This window comes from Anopheles marshallii, chromosome 2 (assembly GCF_943734725.1).
Source record: "Anopheles marshallii chromosome 2, idAnoMarsDA_429_01, whole genome shotgun sequence".
NCBI classification, from domain to species: Eukaryota; Metazoa; Arthropoda; class Insecta; order Diptera; family Culicidae; genus Anopheles; species Anopheles marshallii.
This window is the reverse complement of record NC_071326.1, coordinates 73,041,319-73,066,674: the sequence shown is the minus strand read 5'-3', so window position 1 is coordinate 73,066,674 and position 25,356 is coordinate 73,041,319. Positions and strand designations below refer to the sequence as shown.

At 46.3% G+C, this 25,356-nt stretch overlaps 4 protein-coding genes across 4 annotated transcripts; 3 read left to right on the top strand and 1 right to left on the bottom strand.

The window, feature by feature from the left end:
- The first annotated feature begins 254 nt into the window (after positions 1–254).
- LOC128706753 (kelch-like protein 18) lies at positions 255–2,335 on the top strand. The gene is made up of 4 exons (XM_053801696.1): positions 255–515; positions 591–721; positions 799–939; positions 1,009–2,335. The coding sequence occupies exons 1-4, from the start codon at positions 255–257 to the stop codon at positions 2,333–2,335; spliced, it is 1,860 nt and encodes a 619-aa protein (XP_053657671.1).
- Positions 2,336–4,243: 1,908 nt separating this feature from the next.
- Positions 4,244–9,722, bottom strand: LOC128709482 (tubulin-specific chaperone cofactor E-like protein). Its single transcript, XM_053804484.1, has 7 exons — positions 9,601–9,722; positions 7,748–7,877; positions 7,095–7,675; positions 5,128–5,190; positions 4,946–5,045; positions 4,528–4,847; positions 4,244–4,439 (listed from the first exon to the last, which is right to left on the bottom strand). Exons 1-7 carry the CDS (start codon positions 9,720–9,722, stop codon positions 4,244–4,246), a joined length of 1,512 nt encoding a protein of 503 aa, XP_053660459.1.
- Positions 9,723–12,857: 3,135 nt separating this feature from the next.
- LOC128707419 (protein canopy homolog 4) lies at positions 12,858–13,592 on the top strand. The gene is made up of 2 exons (XM_053802372.1): positions 12,858–13,048; positions 13,130–13,592. The coding sequence occupies exons 1-2, from the start codon at positions 12,867–12,869 to the stop codon at positions 13,590–13,592; spliced, it is 645 nt and encodes a 214-aa protein (XP_053658347.1). The 5' UTR covers positions 12,858–12,866.
- Positions 13,593–15,771: 2,179 nt separating this feature from the next.
- LOC128718918 (plexin-B) lies at positions 15,772–23,022 on the top strand. The gene is made up of 10 exons (XM_053812535.1): positions 15,772–16,692; positions 16,754–16,985; positions 17,140–17,531; positions 17,604–18,410; positions 18,490–20,221; positions 20,301–20,835; positions 20,955–22,398; positions 22,480–22,659; positions 22,748–22,832; positions 22,910–23,022. The coding sequence occupies exons 1-10, from the start codon at positions 15,772–15,774 to the stop codon at positions 22,942–22,944; spliced, it is 6,363 nt and encodes a 2,120-aa protein (XP_053668510.1). The 3' UTR covers positions 22,945–23,022.
- The last annotated feature ends 2,334 nt before the right edge of the window (positions 23,023–25,356 follow it).

Here is a 25,356-nt window from a genome sequence, read left to right as displayed (position 1 = left end):
TAGTGAAATTCTTGAAATTTCAATCAAAATTCGACATATTTCCATCGCAATCGGTATGTGTAGCTTGTTGGTGACAGTGTGACTTGTGGAATATCAATTCTACAGGGATTCGGCGACGGAAAATCCCATTCCGGTGCATCGTTGCTCGTACCAGCTTACGAATCTCACCAGCTGTTACTTCTTTCCTTCCCGCATCACAGCAGAAATCAAAGTGTGATCCTATAAGCCGTGGTGTAAGTTTTCGATGTGAAAGCATGTCCTCGTCACCATCCGGTCTAGAGGACGGTGTGAAACTGCTGGGAACGGTGCAGCGATGTGAAAGTGCGAGGAAATCACTCGCAGGCACGTTCGGTGGTGCCGGGACAAGCAAAATGATCGAAATGCAACCAGCGGAACTGTCCGAAACGGAGGACAACTCGTACATGTACTTCCGGCAGGAGGGTTTGTTTGCAAACAGTTTTCCGAAAATGAAGGAAATCCGCCGCATGGGTAAACTGTGCGACGTTACATTGAAGGTGTGTGTGTGTGTTTTATATTCCGTTTGCAGTAATAGAAGGAAAGGTTTTGAAAATATCCTTTTTCCATTTCAGGTGGATTCTCACTCATTTTCGGCGCATCGTATCGTGCTGGCCGCAACTATTCCGTATTTCTATGCAATGTTTACCCACAACATGGCAGAGAGCAGAATTAAAGAAATCACGATGAAGGAAATCGAGCCAATGTAAGGAGCAGGATGCACCGTGAAGCAAATTCCTAAAACTATCAAGATGTGTAACGAATTATACGCTTACCTTGCAGGGCACTGGAAAGTTTGATCAACTTCGCCTACAGTGGTCTAGTCAAAATCGATACCCAGAACGTGCAGAGTCTCATGGTTGGTGCATCGTTTCTGCAGCTGAACGAAGTACGGGATGCGTGTGCAAAGTTTCTCAAGCGCAAGTATGTTATTATTTACTAATATTTCGTATCCTTTGTGGTCATTAATATCTCCCTTTTATCCATCACCAGATTTCACCCACAAAATGTGCTTGGCATTAGACAGTTTGCCGATACGCTCGGTTGCCCGAAGCTGATCGTGTCCGCCGATCGGTACATACATCAGCACTTCTCCAAGGTAGCGAACGGGGACGAATTCGTCGCGTTGAGCTACAACGAGCTGATCGACGTAATAGGTCGCGACGAGCTAAATGTGAAGAGCGAAGAGTGCATTTTTGAAGCGTGCATGCGCTGGGTCAAGCACGATCAGGACGTACGCTCCGAATATCTGCCCCTGATACTGGCCAACATTCGATTGCCGCTGCTTTCGCCCCAATTTCTTGCGGACAACGTTGCAACAGAAGAGTTAATCAAGACGTCACACAAATGTCGTGATCTGCTGGATGAGGCACGCGATTTTCACCTAATGCCAGAACGGAGGGCACTCGTGTCTACAACAAGGACTCGGCCGCGATGCTTCGATTTTGTCGTTGGCTTAATCTTTGCCGTCGGTGGACTGACGAAGAATGGTGAATCGGTTAGCACGGTAGAGATCTACAATCCGGCAACGAAGGAGTGGAGCATGGGCGAAGCAATGACGATGCTACGGTCACGCGTTGGTGTTGCCGTTACCAATGGGAAGCTGTACGCATTCGGTGGATTCAACGGCGCGGAACGGCTATCGACGGTGGAAATTTACGATCCACGCCAGCACCGATGGTCCCAGGGAACGGCAATGCGTTGCAAACGGAGCGCGGTTGGTGTGGCCGCGCTGGAAGATTATGTGTACGTTTGCGGTGGGTATGATGGTGTGACTAGTCTTAGCACGGTGGAACGATACTGTCCGCGAACGGACGTCTGGAGTACGGTAGCACCGATGATGAAGTACCGTTCGGCCGGTGGTGTTGCCGCACTCGGGGGCTACGTGTATGCGCTCGGTGGTCACGATGGGCTCTCCATTTTCGATACCGTAGAGCGGTACGATCCGTTCACCGACACGTGGACGAAGGTGATATCGATGCTGAACCGACGGTGTCGGCTTGGGGTGGCCACCCTCGGCAACAAGCTGTATGCTTGCGGTGGCTACGATGGCAACTCATTCCTACGCTCGGTTGAAGTTTACGATCCGGTTAAGAACAGCTGGTCGCTCATTGCACCGATGAACGTGAAGCGAAGCCGTGTAGCTTTGGCCGCCAACATGGGCAAACTGTGGGCCATCGGAGGGTACGACGGCGAGTCAAATCTATCCACCGTCGAGGTGTACGATCCAAAAACCAACACCTGGACGTTTGTGGCACCGATGAAACATCACGGTGGTGGCGTTGGATGTGGTGTCATACCAACACCGTTCCAGGACTAAGCAGCTGGGTCCCTAGTTTCATGCTGGTTTAAATGTTTGAATGTAATGTATCGCTGCCAAGCAGCTCACGCACCTTGCACTACCAAACACACGGCTGTCCCGCCCATAGATCTTCTATTCGGAACTGCAAGGCTTAAGCTACCTCTTCCTTCATCTGTCAAACATCCTTTCGGTAACCTGCTGCAGGGCAAGATTTCATCCTATAACACGTTGTTTAGGACCGGTAGCGTAATTACAATTAGGATCTCTTATTAGTAACTCGTAAAATTCGTCGTCGTGTGCAAATTTCAGGGGAACATAGCTAATAGTGGAGTTAAATATATCTTTAATGTGTTAATGTGACACGGAAACGCTAACCGCAGGAAGGCTCGCCTGGGAAGCAATTGACGACGACGATCTCGAGGTAGTAGAGGGGAGTTTTGCTACCTTGGTACGATCGTGGCTTTGGACAGCAATGGGTGATCGTATCTATTATGGGCTCCACAAACTCCTACGATCCAGAAGATTCCAACAAGACACAAAATGCAACAGATATCGCATCTCCGTTAGTTCTCTATGACCATAAGTCTTGAACGATACCGGCGGAAGACGTCCAAACTCTGACCATTTCAGTGCGGGGTTTCGGATTTTCTTTGGCGATATTTGTGAGCGGCGCTTGTGAAGAAGGAGAATGAACCAAGAGCTGCGCTCCAAAGTGCTTTTCGGTGGAGCTGACATCCTTAAGGTGGTAAAGACAGGAAGGATACGATGGTTGGGACACGTGATGAGAATGCCGGGTTCATACCTTATCTGGAAGTTGCTCGTCAGCGACCGCTTTGCACGAGGTGTAGAGGAGCACATCAAGCTCGTTGGTTGGATCATGAGGAAGAAATTAATCAATCGGATATGGATGCTGCCCTGGGCCGAGTTTTCTGGAAGCGGATTGGCGATTTGACCATTTCAGCAAGATATGCTCAACTTAAAGCGTTGAAAAACGTGTTAACGAATACACCGCTGATACTATTTCGGAGGGTTTAAGATCCAATCATATCGGATGGTTCCGATATTTTACGATATCCTACACACAAGAATAGCTCAATCATGCACGCCTAATATTTTATTCTGGTTTCGAATATTATTGCACTAGCTGTGTCCAATAAATCTATGTACACCGTTAAATAAATGTTGTAAGTTGGACTGATCGTTCCAGTTGTGTCTACATTATTCATCACAAGATTCATTAAAAAAATCCAAATTCGTTGTACTGCGTTAAGATGTCTATAGTAATAATAACGTCGCAGAAAATATTGTTTTAGTACGTTAAAACATTGCTGAAAACAGAACAAATAAATGTTTACAAACAAAGTCAAAAAGGTGATTATTACTTACAAACATCCGAACCAAGAATTGTGATAATTAATCCAAATGCTATGGTGATTCCCCCCCTACGAAATCTTATCGGACATTTAACATATATGTACAAAGGCAAGAAACGAAGGGAGTCTTTTGTTTAAGTTAACTGCAAAAATGCTGCTGCCTTTATTAATTAGTACAGTTAGCTGCGCTCTACTCGGGGGTTTTACCATTCTTTATAGCACGAAAAAAAGGAGAAAAAAAAACAAAACATGATATAGTTTGGGAGAACCGTAGGTTCTCGGATAAAGGAACGCAACTGTGCCACGGTTTGATGTGATCGTCACTAAACTAATAACAGCAATTTATAATACAGAAGAAACTACTACACAGTACACAGCAAGATACGATCGGGCGCGAGATATTGTGACGCGATGGCGACGCTTTATATCACATACGGTTTATACGTCCAAACATTGAATAGAGGATACTGGGGAAGAGATGGAACGAGTGCCGGATGGAAAAACTCAAGGAAATCGTGTGACGTTGCCCGGGTGGTTGTCGACGCGATGCTTATCAACTTTTCACCTTCCGTTCAATGATGATCTCATCGCCGGAGCGTATGTTGTAACTGTACAGTACCTTGTGCGGGTACTTCATCTCCTCCAGACCTTGCAGGTCGCGGAAATCTTGATCGACGTAGTACAGTCGCATCCGGGCGGCTGGTACTTCGAATATCCTTTCCAAGCGTGATTTCAAATCACTTACCGTTCTGGTGGGACCGAAAATGCAAAAAAAACGAACACGTTCAATAAAAAGATTTGCTTGAATGTTAATGAACCGGTACGTCATACGCTTACCTATTCACATCCACCGTTCGCTCGATCGCTTGGTCTTCGAATGTGAAGCGCACCTTTACCTTCCTTTCGGGACGCAGGTCAATGTTAACGAGCGGATCCAGCTGTCCATGCACACCAATCAGCTCGTAGTACCGGCGTGGCCGTTCCGCGTCCGGTTTATCTAGATAGTGGCGAATGAAGGAACGTTCGGCATCCTCCCGTTCGACGGCACCGATTGTGTCACCACCGTTCAGAATACTGATGTTTGGAAGCCGCGCTATCAAAAGCTGCCGTCGTTCATGCTCCGTCGTCGAGTCCGTCCGTGCCCACAGTGGCCAGTACTATAAGAGCATAGTGAAAAAAAAACAGTTAAAGCAAATAGAACCGAAATGTGGAATGTTTATTTAAACAGAGGGGGAATTCGATAATGTTTACACACCTGGAGCCGAACATTGCACAGTGCGGGAAACTCTGCCAACCGATCGATATCTTCCCATGAGTCAATTTTAGCATTGCTCAGGTTTAGCAGTTTCAGTTGTCTGTAAAGAGAAACCCAACGGAACATATATGAATGCCATTGAAGACGTGTTGTAACTATCAGGAAATTTATAATTGACTTACTGAAAATATTTATGACTTTCTTCGTCATTTTCGTTGCCTTGCGGATCTGTAGGTTTAAGTGATCTGTAAAGATATCCATAAAATATGAGCAATTAGGCAGGCGGAAATAAAAGTGAAAGGAACTTCTAGAAGGACACGATCGATTCTCTTGCACCACATCAATTCTAGAACATTTATGTCAACGTAGCAAACTAATTGAGTTACATCATGAATAACAAATGAAGAATTATCATCAATCAACACTCAGAAGAAAGTGATTGCCTCACGTCGTGCTTCCAAAAAAACGGCCCCTCACCCGCATCACGAATCCGCCGCATCGTGAATTATCATTGACCAACTTCAATGTCAAACATCTAACACACAACCCGCCACGCGGACAAGCGTATCGGTAAAGGGTACAATGAATTGCAACCTCTTCGCTTCATCACGCAACCACCCCAACAAAGGGGGATGACCCCCTTTCCAAAATGCTACCACTTTATTCCGCTTCGGATGATTCATTTTTTGCTAAGGGCAAACGGACCATCGGAGTCGGGCCAATTTTTATCATTTTTATGACCATCGAAAATGACACGCACAAATCGTCTGGTGTGGCGGCGTAGTGTGTGCAACGCGGATACGTGGAGACAAAAATGGAGCAAAACAGCACAGAAACTTTAAGCTTGAATTATTGTTTAAATTGATCGCAACGTTACGTCACCGGCACAATAGGTGCCATTGTTTATGTCAATTTTAAGCGTCAACAGTGGCACTAAGTAGCTGTGTTTGTGAATTACTATCATGTGGTTTTGGTGGAATTTGTAGCTTTCGTTTAGTTGGTTAGTAACGAAAATAGAGAAATAATCGTCTAATAGCAATCATTTGTTATTTCATTACCTAGTTAGCAAACAATTTTTGGAAGTACAATTTATGAAAGATAATACAATTTAAATTCAATGTTTGTTCTCTCACTTCGGACAATTAATGGGAGATATACGTTCCAAAATGCAGTTCTGAACTTCAGAAATATCTGGTAATAATTTCAATTAAATTAACAGGCAAACAACAAAGTTGTACCCAAAAAAAAATGCCGAAATGTCTATTCTTTCCGCTTCTAAATGTGTATATCACCTCTTGATTGCTTCAAAACAAAATAAGTACAAAAATATTCATATTGCAAAATATAATGCGCACAAATATGTACTGTAAACATCTATACTCCTACTGAGCATCGTTATCAACAACCTTATCAGTACTCTGGATCACAACACTTAGCTTCGCACCTATGTTATCAGATGGAACCGTTCCTACCATGCAAAACAAAACAAAGAACTTAAGGGGATCGTACACATTGGCAACACGAAATTGGCGTTTTATAGTTTAAAAAATTCATTGAAGTTTCCGTTATATCGTCAACTTAACCCTAAATTCATTCGACATGCCTTTTCGGAGTAACGAAAGGCGAAAAGTGAAGCGCGAATTTTCGAACCAACCATGTCGGAGTTGGCCGACAGTAAAATTCGAACATATTTCGTCTAATTTGTATCTATTGTCATAAGTAGCTTTTGTTGTTTTTGTCGTAAAAATTCAGCTGGTTACTAGATTTAATGTCAATTTTTGCGTACGAAAACCTGTTTTTTCAAACCATTATCAATTTTTCATTTTGCTACATACTGCAACAAACCTACGTATGATGTCAGGAATTTTTTGGCAAGTTAAGGAAAAAAGTATAGGTTTAATATAAAAAGTATAGGTATTTAAATATTTACGTATATTTAAAAGTATAGGTATAGGTCTAGATTGTTTCCAGAGCTTTCAAAATGAGCCGAAATACTGTAGAACGAACTTATGAACTCCAATGTTACCAACCACTAAGAGTTATCCTTTAAATTATCCCGAGATTCAACTTTTTACCGGTCGCTACAGTGAACAACATCGGAGCTACAGAGCAGTGAACAATATCGGAGCTCCACTTTTTTCCTACTTACCTTAACGGGCAATCTGCTAGCACCAACGCTTCCAGCTGTGGAAATACTCGCCCGATGCGACAAATTTCACCCCACTCGGAAATGTAGTTCCCGGTCAGATGTAGCTTCCGTACGCCACCGTGCGGATCGGTTTGCAATGGCGGTGGTTCCACAGCGGCCGGGTCCGATTTGTTCTGCCCGGTTAGGTGCGACGTGGACGAAGAACAGGAGCAGCCGGACATGGTGTCCTCCTCCGTTTGACTAGTGGCTGTTTCGTCCTTGGTATTGTTATTGCCGGTAGCATCTGTGCGTTGTCCACCACCGGCATCACTGCGCCCAGTGTCGGACGGTTGTCCCTTCGGATTGACTGTGTCGATCAGCACATGTGTATACTCGTTTAGGCTAAGATGTAACTCCTCAAGTGCGGGCAGCAAACGTAACAGCTTCTCAACGCTGCACCATTCCAGCTTGGTGTTGTTTAGCACAAGGTTCCGAAGGTGGTCCATCTTCGTGACGGGTGGCTTCTGGATCGGGCCGGTCAGATGATTGAGGCTCAGGTTCACAAACTCTACACGTGGCATGTGTGACAGGATGACGAATACCTGCAAGAATGTATGCAGAACAAACACTTTAGCGTAAATCTATTTGCTCCCACCACAACAATTCCAACCTACCTCGTTCCAGTTGTTTAGCTTGTTCTGTGCCAAATCGAGTTCCTTCACGATGCGACATTTTTTCTTCAAATCTTCTGGCTCCCCAGCACGATCGATATTGCAATCGTTCAGTATAAGTAACTGTGGAGTGCTGCAACAAAAAAAAGACAAATAAATGAATAGTTATTCCCATCATCATCATCATCTTCGTCTTCATGTCCACCATGAAGCGCATCACACAAAGAGAACATTGTACGCAGCAGAAGACTCGGAGTGCAAAACGTGCAAAAACTGAGCTTATGATGGCTTTACACCCACCCAACGGCAAATCCACCCAAAACCCGGGGGCGTGAGGATTATGGCACGTTTGACCACGATCAAACGCTGTACGGTGGTGGTTAATTATAGTTCATTTCTGCCAGATGATTATCATTCAGACACGGGGCAAGGTTAAAACGCAATTTAATTTAGAAATATCAAATCAACTTTTCGCAACACCTTACCGATCATCTCGCGGCCTTGCAGTTTATGTATTGTTGAATCTGTTTCTAATTATCTTATCTCTCTACGGAATGGAATAGCAATCGCATTAAGCTATTTATAAACGAGTTAACAAATTAACAGCTTTTTCTCGTTTTTATGTATCTGGTCAATGTTTCAGTCTACAAGTAAGATTCCAGAAAGTTTTATACGCGGTAGCCTGTTGGATGGACATCTGTTAGTAACATTATTTAATTTATTAAAGAGGAGGAGATTTATTCAGCGTTACTGATTTTTGCTAGCGAAATCATCGTATCATCATCGTTTCCAGATAAAAAATCATATTTTGTTGCAATACTTCCACCACAACTTTTACTTTTAATTATGAAAAAGTTTAGCGCAGGCCTGTCGGTAGTTTTGGGAAATTTAAGAATAACATGATAAACTTTTACATTGATGAAAAACATACCAGTGTTGGGTAAAGCTGATTCAGATTCATCAATCTTTGAGGTTCATGAATAATGTGAGAGTCGACTCATGATTTACAGAACTCTTCACAGAAGATTCGTATGATTCATGCGAAATTCGACTACTATTTGTTACGATTAATGCAGGGCACTCTTGCCGGAATATGTATTTTTTTGTTAAAATAATCACAAAAACAAGAATCCTATCGAATCTCTGAACATAATGAATGAATCTAAATCTATATTCCAACGATGAATTATTTAATTATTATTTGCTTTATCAATGATGAATGACCACCAAATTAGTTTGTCCCGACCATCCCTCCCCCTCAAACTTTCCTTCCCCCCTTGGACATCGGTTGCCAAACTACCATTTACCCTTAGGAACTTCAAAGGGCTTGATCGATCACTGCTCTGAGAACTCATGAACCTAAATGAATCTCATTAGAGTTGAATCCTGATTTGAATGACTCCTCGCTAAATATTCATATAAATGATTTTTCTGGATTCTGGAAATTAATATGTAAAAATTGCATCAATATTTAAACTAATTAATATTTAAGCTAGTTTACTAAAGATACCGTAAAGATACCGGTTGTTCGCCGTCAGTAAGAAAGATATGGCCAAGTGAGCATTGCATAAATTTGCCTTTCGACTTCCTTGTACCAAATATGGAAAACGTTATTACAACCAGGTTTTAATAGTAAAGCCGATGTGAATGTTTAGTAACTTTGTCGCATAATGTAAGCTCATGGGAAATTTTCAACTATCCAGAAGTTTTATATTCATTCATTTCTATTTTTTTTAGAATCAAACAAAACTCCCCGATGCGCTATCAGGTGTAAACACACACTGTTTTTTGCCATTCGTCGTTGTTTTAAAGCACAATGACCACCGATCGTAGCCGTGTAGTCTGCATCGACTTACCTTTGTCTCGGGGGCAGCTTCGGAACAAAGATAGACACCAGAACTTCCTCCTCCACGTGTTCTTCCTTCTCGTCCGGCTCCATGCCGTACTTCTCCTCCAGCGCTTCCAGCAGCGTAGGCATTTTGGGGGGAGGGCAGGAACTGGCTAAACGTTACGTTACTTCGTTCTGCAAACGCGATATAACTTCCGGCTGGACAGTAGTATTATTACAACTCACAAGCACACACGCTTCCAGCTAACCTAATCACGTACTGCAACACTATTGATCTGCGCGTATCGCGTGGGAGAGAAGAAACAAAACGGTTTAAAACGTGACCGTAAGAGCAGCCACAAGGAGTGGAATAATTTAAATAAAATTGCACTACAAAACGATAAAGAAAATCACGTTCCAACTGCTGCAGACACTCGTTTCGACTCCGTCGAATCCGATTTTATTCGGACGGCGTGTGCACAAACCAGGGTGGATGAGGGCTTTGTTTACGTTCTATACGCTCGAACACCGATCGACACAACGCACTCACACACTTTCCTTCTCGAAACCATTTTCACTCGCTTGCGCGGCGATGATCTGAGGGTGGTTGGTTTTGTTACCACCGTTACTCGTTTTCTTCTCGCTTTGCTCTCGTTTACCTCACTTGCATTGTGTGCCGTAGGGTGGTGCACCACCGTAGCACCAATTTGCTCCGTAACGTGTGCGCTTATTTACTATTTAAAACCATTATTATACAACACCATGCAGCCGGCCCCAAGAGTAGGACAATCGAAAAAAAAAAACACACAGAAACAGCACAAAACACACGACTAATGTGAAAATAATAAAAACAATAATAATGACGCATAGCATAGCAACGTGGCTGTGGTAGTGGGTGGGGGATGATGCTATGGATGCTTCACAACCAACACCACTACATAGAACAATCGCTCCAATACAGTACGCACACTATCGTACAATGCACGCACGTCTACTCAAAGTGGTTTTTTACGCTATGGTCGCGAATCAGCTGTTCTTGGTGTTCGTATTTTGGGCACGATACGAACGGGTTGTGGAGAGAGTGGATGAATGGAGGGGTGGAGTAGTAGTAAACCACCACTGGGAGGTGGGGTGCGCTAAACTCCCTTCTCCATTGGCCTTTCAACCACGCCACTTCGCACAAGACACCGCCACAGATCTCGCTTGCTCCATCATCTCCCCTTTCTGCTGCTGTTGCTGACGAAATTGGTACGTCTTGTTGTTGGTGTTGCTTGTAGGTTCGCGAAGGTGAATCACGTAACAAAGAAACGGCGTACGGCGCAATCATTGTTGCAACCCGCACGACCCCCCCCCCCCCCCCCCCCCCCCCGTCCAATCGGCACCCAGTTACTTTTCCTCCTGGCGAGGATGTAACCTTCCTTTGCTGCCTAGTTTTTTTGGGGGAAACTTTTCGCGTGTGCTTAACCTTCCGCTAGTCAAGCCCTTGCGCTGGTTTTTGGAAATCGATCGCAGCATGCTTAGAATGTGTATGCATCATTCCCTCCCTACGTTTTGCAAAATGGCGATCCTGTATTGGTGGGTACCTGCGGGGGTTGTTTTTTTTTTCGTTCCTTCAGGCTATTTCTCTGTAAACTCTGCAAACAGGTTTTCGAACCGTACTTGAATGATTGAATTTACTTTTCGAAACGAAGAATTTCGTCGCCTCCGGGATGGGGCTATATGTGTGGAGTTTTCAGACGGAAGAACACTTTATTTAGTCGCTCCACGACGTATGACGGTTAATTTTGAATTGACGTTGAGCGCCCTCTTCTGATCGGGTACTGATCGCGCGCTGTCTGACCGGGGGCAACACCACTCACACACCAAACATCGAACCGACAATTTTACACCGAAAATATGCTCCCTTTCTGCCCTAGAAAACGAAATGTTTCTCGTTCTTTTTTTTCACACATTTGATGAAGTCAAAAATAAACAGCAAAAGCGATCTAAGCAACTGCGGGGCTGCTTGTTCAATGTCAACATGTTAATTTACGTTTTCCCAACCTTTTTTTTCGCGAGAGAGTGTGTGTATTGCTCCACTGCACGCGACCTGTCCGGGTATTTACTATTGCGTGTGTTCACATATTTTCCAATGTCCACCAACAACCCCGTTCTGGACTTTCTCTTTTCGCACGTTTAGAAAAGCCCTCTAATGGGGAAACTCTATTCACGATTCTTTCTACCAGTGTGTGCGTTCGTAATGATATTCCCTTGCACGGGAAGTAATTTAATTGACACTATTTTTTATTCCCACTACTGCCGTACATTATTGTTAACTCTTCGCGCGGACTGGCAGGAAACGAACACGACACGCGCGAGACTTTAACGCGAATGCTCCGTCCCGAGCGGCAACAATTCACTATTGGCCTCTCCCCGTTAGCCGTGTGGCGAGTTTGGCATCAATCTGATGTTGGAGTGGGGATGGACTCGCGCACCCACATTCTACCTCGCTAACTGCACAAAGATGCTCGGTACCGATACAACCATACGGAACCATTCTTTTACAGTGCTTAGAAACGATGCTAATGTTTGTGAGGCTGAGAATGCTTTTATTTTCTTTAGCAGCCAAAAGTCCGATGCGCAATTTGCCTACAACGAATCGCTATATTGTTGGTGCCCTTCCACATAACGCGTTTTAGAACGTATTATTTAAAGGTAGAAGCTATTATTAGCAACATATCTAAAATATCCAACGCACTTGATATTGTCCCTAGACCTTGTGACCTATTTTAAATACACATTCATTTTTTTAATGCCCTTTTCCAAAGATAAATGCTGCACCGAAAATAACACAACTCTCGTTCATCTGGTTTTGTTTACATTTTTCCTTTGACTACCCAAGGTGTACAGAGAAGCCACCTTGTTACAGCGACCTTGTGTCTAGTCAAAATTTGTATGAATCAGTCATTGCGTTTACAGCGTTCGGCTCGAAACTTTACGTAGGACGTGTTTTGAGGTGTGCTGTTGTTGTTGGTATTGTTACTTTGTTATTGTAGGGGCATCCGTGCATTCTCTGCAGCAGGTTTCGGATTATTTCGGCTTTAAATCTCAGCTAAAGAGGTGTCGTGTGCATGTGTGGAGAGGCCGCAAGTTCAGGCTGATGGTATCAAGCTAACGTGTTGAAGAGTTTCTTCGTACACACAGTTTTTGCAACGGGGATACAGTTGTGGTGATAAGGCACTTGCGGTGTTTGTAGCTCGCAGTGCAGTTGTGGTTCTAATTAATCGCTATCAGAGGTTGCTAATCATAAGCATCATGCAGCAGACGGTACTGGCGCTTCTTATTGTATCCGCAGCAGTCATTCCGACATTCGGTGGGCCGGAGGAAAATGAAGGTGTCAAATATGCTGATCGCTGTGAAGCGTGTAAAATCCTGGCCACAGAACTGCAAGCCCGGCTCAGTGAAACGGGACGATCACACGATGTTATCGAACTGGGGTAGGTATTAACAGTTCGGTCTCCCTATTATTGAACCGGAATACATTTAAACCTCCTCTTTCACGTTCACTCGCCCTTCAGGTACTCGGTGGACGATGTGAAGCCCAAAAAACGCACTGAGTACCGGCGTAGCGAACTTCGGTTGCTGGAAACGCTCGAGAACGTTTGTGAGCGAATTCTGCAGTACAACATTCACAAGGAACGGAAAGACAGTACGCGGTTTGCGAAGGGAATGTCACAAACCTTCCAAACGCTGCATGGGCTGGTGGACAAGGGTGTGAAGGTGGATCTTGGTATACCGTACGAACTCTGGGACAAACCATCCGCCGAGATAACGCAAATGAAGACACAATGTGAAACGCTGATCGAAGGATACGAGGATGTCATCGAAAAGTGGTATTTTGAGAAGCAGGAACAAAAACCACTGATCGAGTACCTTTGTGTGGATCATGTGCTGAAAAACAAGAACCATAAATGCTTGTACGAGCAGCTGGAGGATGCGAAAAAGAAGCAAGAGGAGGCGAATGCCAAAGAGGAGCTGTAAAACCATGGAACTCAACTGCGAATATCATTAGCTGTTAATGATGATTACTGCCACACGTTGATTGTCAACTATTTTAATGTGCTGTACGAACAAAATGCGTGAATAAAACGATAATCAAATTAAAATATCGTTTGGACATAAATCGTTTAAACGACGATCGTACTGACCCCACAACTAAAAGGAAATTCGATTTACATCGAACGATTTTTCTAAACTGCAGCACAATTTCGTCGCCAACGGAATCACATTGAACGAAAAATAACGTCAAAATCAACCAACACTGAACGAAAGTCTGAGCAGCGTCCGTCGCCGAACGAAATAAATTCCAACATTGGATACCACTGAACGAAGCAAACGTCAAAAGTGCCCCTTCTTTTGACGAAGCGAAAGAATAAAAGAAAGAATCTATTAATCTTGTCATAAACAAGTTTTGGCCATAAACAAATAGAAAAAAAACGAAAGAAAGAACATTGGAAAGGTGCGCGGAGTGGTTACACTTTTTCGCTCGTTTCATGTATGAAATCGGTTAATTCGGTGCCTTCGGTACGGCGGAAAACGTGCATTAAGCGGCCACACGGCGGCCCCGCGATTCAGTGGCAGTGTGCGTACGGAAAGTGGCCACCGTTTTCCTGTCGAAATCTAACACCGATTCTTGGCCAATTGCTGTGGTGGTGTTGTAGGGCCAGCCATTCGATACGAAGGGGCAGCAAGATGGCGGCCGCCTACTAAGAAAGAAGACACACACAGGCAAAACCGACGACGGCAGAACCCCCGGTTGGGTTTGTTCGGGAACGCATAAAGTGGAACCGTGGTGAAAGTGTATTATTTTCCGCTTTTTCCGGTTTTTCTTTTCTTGTGTCGGGGGTGGCCAGCTTTTCCCCGGATCGTTGTGCACGATTCAGTGTGGTTTTCGTTGTGTGATTGTTTCATTTTTCGGTGTCTTGTGTCGTCGATTATCATACGCGGGGGTGGCGCAGTGTGCTGTAGTGAAGGCGGTGGACGGCAGTGGCAAAGAAAACGTAACGGAACCGGAGCAGCAGTAGTTACGGTTCCTTATCGGGGACATTGGCAAGGATGTGACAATGGAAATGTGCGTATCGTAATGGATGCAACGAGCGGCGGAGCGTATTGGGTAATTAACGCAAGAACACAACAACGCAACCACTCAACAACGCCACCACCAACGGGAACGACAAGGGGGAGAAGAAGGGGGCGAGCGACACGGAGCAATAGGCGGACACCCCGCTGCTGCAGCCAACGCCAACGTGCAACGGGCGACAATTGCAGCGGTGCATTCGGATAGGAATTAAGAACAAAACGGAAGCAAAGAAAGAAAATCCGCGTGCACACACACATACACAGTGACGCACGCTAGCATAAAGGTATGTGCATTCCAAATATCGAACTCGCGACGAAACCCTCGCGAAAAGAAGGGAGCTCATAAGCACCCAATCATAGTAGGCTCTCCATTCCCTTCGGAGTTCTTTCTTTCGTGTGTGTTTTTTGTCAAGGGGTTGCACAAAGCACTCTTACCCCGCTTCATGCCGCCCCACTCCCACACAAACCTACCTATTCCACCCTCGCTCGTTCCTATGCTCGGTCCCCCCTCAGCATTTTCCTTACTCTTGCTTATGCTTATGCTTTCATTTCCACACCCACCCAATCCGCTCCGTGTTCTACACATGCTCTTGACAAACCCATCGCTTTGGCTAATGTTCTGTTTCGATTTTCCGCACGCGCGCGCGTGTGCATAATTTCGCGTATGTGCGCTTGCGTCTGTGTATACACGATATCCTTTGCTAACGAATTTGTGTGTAATTCTTTCTCTTCCCTCACCCATCTACACCCGCATCTTGTGTCCACTCACCATCACTACCACACCACCCCCGCTTCCACTATTATCCCTTCCTATATATCTTTTTTTTTCCTCAACTCATATACCTTTACAGCACGCCACCGTCTGTAAGTGGCTACTTACGCTGAAAGGGCAGAAGAAACCGCAAGAAACAGGGCAAGATTCCGCACGTCGTCTGGAGTAGTGACACGAAAAGTGCGTGTGAGTGTGAGCAAGCGAGAAAAACAATATAGACACACAAAAGAAGCCGCGCAAAACAGGGGGCTCGTCTGTTGTTCTTGCCCTGCCTGCCTGCGCTATCGGTTGCAGCTGAACGGTAGCAGTATGAGTATGCAACTGCTACTACGATTAATATTGCTCCGGTTGGTCGGTGGCATGCTACCGCTGGATGCTGTACTGAAGGGAAAACAACAACCGTCCTCGTCTGTCGGCGGTACCGAACATGGGCACGGCCAACAGCAACAGCACCGTCAGCAACATGGCCACGGTCCGAGTGCGCTGGACGATATCGTCGCCCGGCATAGTCTGCCGAACGGCACCAGCCGCTTCACCCATCTGACGTACGACCCCACCAGGCGCATATTCTATGCCGGGGCCACCAATCGGGTGCTGCAATTGAATGAAAACCTTACGCTGCTACGCGAAGCCATTACCGGTCCCAAGCTGGATTCGGCCCAATGTCATGCGGCCGGCTGTCCGCCCGATGTGCTGGACAGTGTGGAGACGGATAATTACAACAAGGTTCTGCTGTACAACCGGGACGGCGATACGTTGATTGCGTGCGGCAGTGTGCACCAGGGTGCGTGCGAAATTTACTACTTAAGCGGTCGCTTTCCGGATTCGTCGAAACCGATCGAGGTGGCACTGGCGGCCAACGATGAACGGTCCACGACGTACGCATTCATTGGGCCGAGTCGGTATCAGTCGTGGAAGAAGGAGGACATTATGTACGTCGGTACGACGTTTACGAACGTGGGCGATTACCGGCATGATGTGCCCGCTATCTCATCCCGCCGGTTAGACGATTTAACGTACGCGGAATTTTCCATCCAACAGTCGAACATTAACATCGACGTAAAGTATCGCGATCACTTCCTGGTCAACTATCTGTACGGGTTCAACAGCACCGAGTATGCGTATTTTGTGCTGGTACAGAAAAAATCTCACCTAGCGGACGAAGCCGGTTACGTGACACGATTGGCACGTATCTGCGTGAATGATCCCAATTACGATAGCTACACGGAGGTAAGTTCATGTTATTGTAACAGAAATCGAGCCAGAAGTCTCATATCAATTCTATTTTCAGGTCACAATTACTTGCATGGTTAACGGGACGGATTATAATATTCTGCGGGATGCCAAGCTGGCACAAGCGGGTCAAAAATTAAGCAACGACATGGGTATCAAACGGGAAGACTATCTGCTGGTGGCAGTCTTTTCGCCCTCAAAAGAAATTACAGACGAACCGCAAAATCGATCCGCGATCTGTATGTACAGCCTGAAAGACATCGAAGAAGTGTTTAACGAAAACATTCACTGTAAGTATCGTTTTTGGAGATCTTCTCTTTACTCGAACACACTATATTGAATCAAGAATGAAACGAATAAGATAATCACCGTTGTAGCGTTCGTTGTAACCTATCTATTGAGTAACCCTGTAAATAATAACAAACCCTTCACCTCCTCTTGCAGCCTGTTTCAATGGCACAATTAAGGATCGCAATCTCGGCTACATTTCCGGCACGATCAACGATGGCAAGTGTCCGGTTGCTGGATCGTTGGGCAACATTTTTAGCTTCTGTCATGTCGGACTGAAAATTAGCGGAGTTACGCCAGTGATCGCACAGGCTCGGTTTGCGTTCGGTGAAGGAGTTTCGCTTACGTCGATCGCGGTCACCAACATCGGACCGCATACGCTTGCGTTCGTCGGTAGCAACAATGGGTGGATTCGTAAGGTGCTACTGTCCGGACGGGAAGCAGGTGAATACGAGCGGTTGCTGGTGGATGAGGAAGGTTTATCGATCCTACCGGATACGTTGTTTGCCCCCTCGAACGATCATCTTTATGTGCTATCGGAGCGGAAGGTAAGCATAACTGTTGGAGCATAATTTAGATTGAGTGTAACGTTGTTTTTATTTCTAATGATCCTTCTACAGGTGATCAAGATGAAGGTGGAACACTGTGGAACCTTTGGGAATTGTTCCGCCTGTCTGGAATCACGCGATCCATACTGTGGCTGGTGTTCGCTAGAGAAACGCTGTACGGTGCGTACGGCCTGTCAGAAGGATACAAGCGCGGCCCGCTGGCTGTCGATCGGCACCGGGCAGCAGTGTATTGATTTTGAAATGGTAGCACCGGATCGCGTTCCGGTAGGCCAGATGTCAGTCGTCCGGTTAGTGATCAAAACGCTTCCGGAACTCCCGCACAATGCACAGTACCGGTGTGTGTTCGGTAACGCAACACCGATCGATGCAAACGTCACGAAGGAAGGTTTGATATGCACAACACCACCCGTCATCGAACGGCCGGCTATTCCCGACGGGCAGGATCACGTGCTCGTACCGCTGAGTGTTCGTAGCTCCGAGACGAACAAGGATTTTGTGTCGCGTAGCTTCGCGTTCTACGACTGCACCAGTCACGACACGTGCCGGAAGTGTCTGGTGAGCAATTGGGGATGCCACTGGTGCATCTACGATAATAGATGCGCCTTCAACACGACAGCCTGCCGCAATTCGGCCAATATCGTACAGAACGAAGCGTCCTGTCCACGGTTGAAGCAACGAGCCGGTCCAATACTGTTGCCCAATAAGGTCCCGAAAGAAATTCGACTAGAGATTGAAAATCTGCCTCGGCCGCAGAGTGCACACACGGGTTTCCTCTGCACCGTGAACATTGAGGGTGCACACATGGTGCTACCGGCTCGCGTCGAAGCCAACAAATACATTGTGTGCGAGAAGACATTGGTAAGTATTTGATGAAAAAAAAGGTATTTAACAACAGACCATAATGCATTTTTATTCGTTTGTTTACCTTTTCGTGCAGTATTCATACGAAGCGTCCACCAACGAGTACGAAGCAACGGTCGATGTCAATTGGAATCGGAATCACTACATCGATACGGTAACGGTCGTGCTGTACAAATGTGAAATTCTCGGTTCCCATCGAGATCATGCCGACTGCAGCTTGTGTGTGACGCGTGATCCCAAATATCAGTGTACCTGGTGCGGGCAGCAGTGCAGCTACAATGAATCATGCCTCGATGGTGGCGGTTCCATGATGATGCGAGGCCGCGGAGAAGACGGTGGTTGTCCACGACCTCGTATTGATCTGATCAAACCACTAAGCGGTCCGATCGAGGGTGGCACACTGGTCACAATCGAGGGCAGCAATCTCGGCATACGGGAAGAGGACGTACGCGGCCGTATTCACATCGGCGAGGTACCGTGCGAACTGGAACGGTATGAAATCTCGGTCCGTATCGAGTGTCGTACCGGGGCAGTACGTTCGGAAATGTCCGCACCGGTTAAGGTGGGCAACGAGGCGGGCTATACAATGTCGAGCGTGGAGTTCCGGTACCGGGATGTACAGCTGGAAGGCCTCAGTCCAACGATGGGACCTCAGTCGGGCGGTACAAAACTTTCCATCATCGGTAAACACCTGAACGTGGGCACTGCAGCGATCGCCTATCTAGATGATTATGAGTGTCGCATCAATCGCACGCAAGCATCTTCGAGTAGGCTCACGTGCGTAACGTCGGCGGCTCGCTCGCCGGAGCACATCCGTGTGCTGACGCTTCGAATCGATGGTGCGAATCGTACGCTTGCCTGCAGCACCAGCGGTGGCAATAGCGCACCAACCGGCGAACGGATGCGAGGATCAACGTACGGTGCGGCTGGCACTTATCATAGCCGATACGAAACGTGCAGCGTGTACAATTACACCGTCGATCCGAAGATTATGCAAATTAAGCCACTGAAAAGCTTCCTCAGCGGTGGTCGTATGATGACGGTTCACGGTACCAACCTCGACGCAATCCAGCTGCCGGAAATTGAGGTGTACCTGAACGATGAACGGCTGAATCGGTCCACCTGCACCGTGCTGAACTCGAACCAGATGGAATGCCCATCACCGTCTGTACGCGAGGCATGGTCGGCGTTGCAACAGCAGCAATCGCTGCTGCGCAACTTAAGTGCCGCACCGAGCGATTATTCACCGCCCCGGATGCTATCCGGTTTCGTATCGGCCGATGGGCGATCGGTTCCTATCCAGCAGCAACCTCCTACGGCTTCGATGCCGATGCTGCTACCGTCCCAGTATTCGCTGACGTCGACGTCGGGTCCGTTGGTCACGGCCACAGCACCCCTGTCGCCGTTTCATCCGTCCGAGCAGCAGCTGCAGCTGCTGCTACAGATCAACTTCCTGATGGATAGCGTCCTGTCGGTGCGCAACCTGCCAAAACATTTTCAAAACCTGCGCTCGGCTATTGTTTACGTGGAGGATCCTGTGTTTCAACCGTTTCCCAACACGATCAAGATGTACAAAGGTGACACGCTGGTGATTGAGGGTGAGCACCTGAATGCGGCCAGCGACGAAACGGATGTGAACGTCACGATCGGTATGGCGCAATGTAACGTGACGAGTCTGGCACCGACCCAGCTCGTGTGTACACCTCCTCTAGAGCAACCTGCCCCGACCGATGAGAACGGAGTTCCTACTGTAAAAGACTTGCCCCTGGTCGTGGTCCGTGTGGGTCGTAATTTACGCTTCCCTATAGGTATGTTTTTAATTAAACAAGCAGAAGTAGATAGCAAACGTGGCTGTAACATTCATAACATTTTCTTTTTTTGCCGCAGGTTTTATCAAGTACGATCTTATTAAACCGTACGCTGTTTCACACATTCTCTTTGGCGTAATTGTGAGCGGTATCTTTTTCGTGGTGTCGTTGCTTGCCATTCTGTTTATCTATCGCCGCAAGAGTACGCTGGCGGAGCGGGAGTATAAGCGCATTCAGATACAGATGGACACGCTCGAAAGCAATGTGCGCATGGAGTGTAAGCAAGCGTTTGCTGAACTGCAGACCGACATGACCGATCTGACGGCGGATCTCGAGAGCTCCGGCACGCCGACGCTCGATTTGGTCAATTACGTAATGAAGGTGTTCTTTCCGGGCGTTTCGGATCATCCGGTACTGTTGGCGAATGGGGCCAAACTGCATGGACATCATCATCACGGTCATCCACACCATGGTGGTCACCATGGTCATCCGCATCAACGTACCAACTACGATCAAGCGATGGTGCTGTTCGAACAGCTGATCAACAATCGTGTGTTTTTGCTGCTGTTTATCGATACACTCGAAGCGCAGAAAACTTTCACCATACGTGACAAGTAAGTGACAAGGCGAAACGCATTTTTCAGCTTTTTAAGAGGATAGCACACTCTCGCTCGAGCAGTATTACCACAGTTAAATGTAAACGTATCAAACTAATGCATTCCTCCCTTTCCAGAGTAAACGTGGCGTCACTGCTCATGATAGTGCTGATGAATCAAATGGACTATGTGACGGACATATTGAAAAGTTTGCTGCTGCGGCTGATCGATAAATCGGTAATGACAAAGCATCCGCAACTGATGCTCCGCCGGACGGAGAGTGTCGTCGAGAAGATGCTGACCAACTATATGGCGCTGTGCATGTACGACTATCTGCGCAATTACGCTGGCAATTCGCTGTTTCTACTGTACAAAGCGATCAAGCACCAGATTGAGAAGGGTCTGGTCGATGCGGTTACGCACGATGCCCGATATTCGCTGAGCGAAGATCGGCTGCTGCGCGAACAGATCATGCACAGTGTCGTAACGCTGCACATCATCCAGGACGATCTGGACGAGAAGGTGCAGTGCAAGGTGCTGGACTGCGATACGATCAGCCAGGTGAAGAGTAAGGTGCTGGATGCATTGTTTAAGAACACACCATTCTCGCTGCGTCCGAGCGTGCATGATCTCGATCTGGAGTGGCGGCACGGACGCGGCGGCCATTTGGTGCTGCGGGATGAAGATGTCACCACCAAGTCGGTGCACGGATGGAAGCGCCTTAACACGCTCGCACACTACGGCGTGAAGGAATCGGCCGTAATGTCGCTGGTCGCGCGGCCACACGATGGCTATAATACGCCCGGGCGTCACATCTTCCCATACTGTTACTACATCAACAATCCGCCGTCCTCCAATCATCAGCTATCGTCAACGACCTCGCCGCACGGTGCGAGTGGGCCAGGGTCTGGCGGTAGCAGCGGCACAATGGGACCAGCCCACACGACCGATACATTGTTAGCCGGTAGCGCCAGCCATCATCATCATTCACATCACGTACAGCAAGCGGCGGCAGCACATGCGGCCGCACAGCAACAGCAACAGCAGCAGCAACAGTCGCAAGTCGGCGTGTTTCATCTGGTAAAACCGATGGACGATCGGTTCTCGACGCTTTCGTCGTACGATCAGCACGGTTCGTCATCGTCGGCGCACGGTGCATTGTACGGTGGCGGACCGGGCAGTGGCAGCCACCATAAAGCAATACCGGAGATCTTTCTGACGCGCCTGCTGGCGACCAAGGGCACGATACAGAAGTTTGTCGACGATCTGTTCGCGACGATACTGACGGTGAACGAGGCACTGCCACCGGCGGTCAAGTGGCTGTACGATCTGCTTGATGCGGCCGCCCGCCACCACGGCATTCACGATCCGGAGGTGATACATGCGTGGAAGTCGAACGGATTGCCATTGCGATTTTGGGTGAACTTCATCAAAAATCCCGACTTCATATTCGACATCTACAAAACGCCCTCGGTCGACGTGTGCCTGAGTGTGATCGCGCAAACGTTCATGGACGCGTGTTCCACAACCGAGTACCGTCTGGGGAAGGATTCACCCTCGAACAAGCTTTTGTTCGCGAAGGTTAGTTTGCTTAGCTAGTGCCGGTTTCCTTTGGTCTGGTATGAGTGGGTTTATTCGAAATCGAAATTTTCTCCAAAACAGGACTTACCTCAGTATCGGGAAATGGTTTCCAATTTCTACGCCGACATTGCCATGATGCCTCAAATCAGTGATCAGGAGATGCGAAGCGCCATGCAAAGGTTATCCATCCACCAGCAGCAGTTCGATACGTTAGCCGCATTAAAGGAACTCTACATTTACGTTAGCAAGTATCGTTTACAGGTAAGCAGATTATCGAGATGATCGATCAGAACTGTAAATATTAATGTTCCTTTTGTCTTCCTACTTCCTCCTCTCACGTGCGAAAAAGATTAAGGAAGTATTAGAAATGGACTTGACGGCAAGCAAGTTACATTTAGCGCATAAGCTTGACCTCGTCGCAGCAACATTAGAAGGTTGGTATAGTGCTGTAGGCACATTGATGCATGCCTTACTTAATTACCTTAATTACCATCCCGAATTTTCATTTTAGATGATGAGTGCAAAACGATTGATTATTATGAATAACAACAAATGCCAGCCGGGACGACAACGACGACGAGAAAGAAGCGACAGTTTTTAACGAATGGCCATATTTTAAAGCACACAGAAAGTACATCTGCGTGAAATCTCTTAGTGAAAGCATTTAAAGAAACAAAACAAAACCACACAGAGGAAGTATAACAGTATAACAATGTGCTCTTCCGTCTTCGATTCGTACTTTTTTCCCAGTTAACCCGCCGCGGAAGCGGGAACCGTTTATTGCGGGGAAATGCAGCGTGCCGAAAGAGAAAAATGGTATTACAGGTAGTTAAGGGCACACCCGGCCGCCATTCCTTCGCGAAACGAAACGGTGCACGTAAGAAAAGGGAAGCATTTAATAGTTTAAATAGTACCGTACTCTCTACTTAATCTTCGGGCCGACCCGAAACAAAGGTCCGAACGATGTTTTGAGCCTAGTGAATACGATGAAGCGAGAAGACGTAATATTGGAAAACGGATAGTGCATTAACGCACCGATGAGGATATAGGGGTGCGAGCGATGATGATGGGACATGTTATGTCCATTTATTTATAGTGTTCAAAGGAAGCAGAAAACGGAGATGAATAAGAATGAAAGATGATTATACTCATAAAAACTCCTCACGATCACGAACAAGCTCTCTCGGCGTCACTTTTCCCGATCTCATATCCTCCACCGCCTGGAAGGTGGGCGGAAGAGGGCGGGTTAGGAGATGTCACAATTAGAAGATACACTTGGGGGGCCCATTGTTGAGTGGGCTCTTGCATTTTAAAATGGATAGCATCTAAGTTTTTTCCAGCCACTCTTAATTATTCTCTGATCGGAGTTATTTTTTAAACAAACAAGCGCAATAGATTGGCAGGAGTTGGACGAAGTATGTGCAGCAAAATTTTCTTGCGCAACACGCGAGAAACATATATACTCACACGCCCCAGATCTGAACAGTCTCAGAGCAAGTGCATCACGTAAGAAATTAAAAGAAACAGAAAGACGATTATATTCAGAATTAGGAATGAAAGTTAATGCAACAAAAAAAGAAAACACAGTGATAAGGAAATACAATTCAAACAGAAACAAACAGACACCTTGGAAGAAAGACAAGAGAAAATGTGACTGATTGAAATAATATACAAAAAAAGAGAACACAAGCGAGGAAACGGGAAGTAATAGTTTGACGAGCCGAGCTATAGGAAGGAAGCATGAAATGTGTTCTTTCTCGAGAATGCAGAACGACATGTGACTCTGGCTAGGGGTGTGGAAAACGAAACAAAAGTACACAGTGTGTAAATAAAACAATTCCGTCTGATGATGAATATGACAGTGATACATAAAAACCTCCCGGCCGATTGATTGTTTTATTCAATTTGAAAGAAGTTGATTTTATTATGTAGATATGTCTCTCAGTTTTTTTAACTGGCGCTAGAGCCACCATTGCAATCTTGGTCTGCTGCAGTATTGCTCACGGGCTAGCACCGTCGTCTGCTAATCGATTATTCCGGCTTTTCTGGCGGTCGCATCAACTTCATCTTAATTTATGGTTAACATGTCTGCTCTGTCCATGTCCACGACTTTAAAAGACTTTACGGGTTGAGCCATCCGATGTCAGTCTCACGACATGACCAGTCCACCGCAGTTTGGTGAGTCTAATTTGCTGTTCGCTGTTGAACAGAAAGTTCATCGTACAGCATGTAGAGCTCGTCATTGTAGCGACTCCTCCATTGTCCAATGGTATGTGAGGATCGGAACGATATTAGTTCAGTATAGTTCAATCTTTGCCACGTCTGTTTTGATTAGTGGAGATTCTCCGCACTGTCGAAGGCGAGTATCTCAATATCAATCAGTTGTTGTCGGTGTTGATCTTTGTCTCAAGATAGATGAATTGCTAGACAAATTCGAAGGTCCGAGCACCTATCTGATTGATCCTCTGGTATCCGTCCGTTACGTAGGAGAACCGAAAACCAATGAGTTGACCGTCATCATCGTATTCCAGGAATATGGATCGTGGATTGACTTATAGAAGACTATCTGCGAAATCGCGAATGGTCCTCTCATGTTTGAAGAGTACATCTCTTGGTTAATAGGATTTAATCTCTAATAAACGTGGGTTCCTTCTCTTATAAATGAAGTAAAAAAAACTTTCAAGACCCTACGACAAACCCTAACAAACAAAACGTGATATTTCCACTCATAATTCTAAACAAACCAAACAATTTCCACCAACAACTGAAAATCGTCGCAAAAAACGGTTACACACGGTAGGCACACATCGAAGCACTAAATCCAGCACCGTAAACACGCTCCAGCAAAGAGTGAGAGAGAAGAACAACTTTAAAAGCCAATGTATCTTCTCTCTTTCCACATACTGCTGTCGCCCGTTGTCGCCCGTTCGACGTTGTTTTTTTTTGTTCTCCCGTGCT

Coding starts and splice junctions, on each gene's coding strand:
- LOC128706753 (XM_053801696.1), top strand. CDS start 255: ATGTCCTCGTCACCATCCGGTCTAGAGGACGGTGTGAAACTGCTGGGA. Junction 722..798: donor ATGAAGGAAATCGAGCCAAT/GTAAGGAGCAGG, acceptor CTTACCTTGCAG/GGCACTGGAAAGTTTGATCA. Junction 940..1,008: donor GCAAAGTTTCTCAAGCGCAA/GTATGTTATTAT, acceptor ATCCATCACCAG/ATTTCACCCACAAAATGTGC.
- LOC128718918 (XM_053812535.1), top strand. CDS start 15,772: ATGAGTATGCAACTGCTACTACGATTAATATTGCTCCGGTTGGTCGGT. Junction 16,693..16,753: donor ATTACGATAGCTACACGGAG/GTAAGTTCATGT, acceptor TTCTATTTTCAG/GTCACAATTACTTGCATGGT. Junction 20,222..20,300: donor TAATTTACGCTTCCCTATAG/GTATGTTTTTAA, acceptor TTTTTGCCGCAG/GTTTTATCAAGTACGATCTT.
- LOC128707419 (XM_053802372.1), top strand. CDS start 12,867: ATGCAGCAGACGGTACTGGCGCTTCTTATTGTATCCGCAGCAGTCATT. Junction 13,049..13,129: donor CACGATGTTATCGAACTGGG/GTAGGTATTAAC, acceptor CTCGCCCTTCAG/GTACTCGGTGGACGATGTGA.
- LOC128709482 (XM_053804484.1), bottom strand. CDS start 9,722: ATGCCTACGCTGCTGGAAGCGCTGGAGGAGAAGTACGGCATGGAGCCG. Junction 7,676..7,747: donor AGCTAAACAACTGGAACGAG/GTAGGTTGGAAT, acceptor ACATTCTTGCAG/GTATTCGTCATCCTGTCACA. Junction 4,848..4,945: donor TGTGCAATGTTCGGCTCCAG/GTGTGTAAACAT, acceptor ATGCTCTTATAG/TACTGGCCACTGTGGGCACG.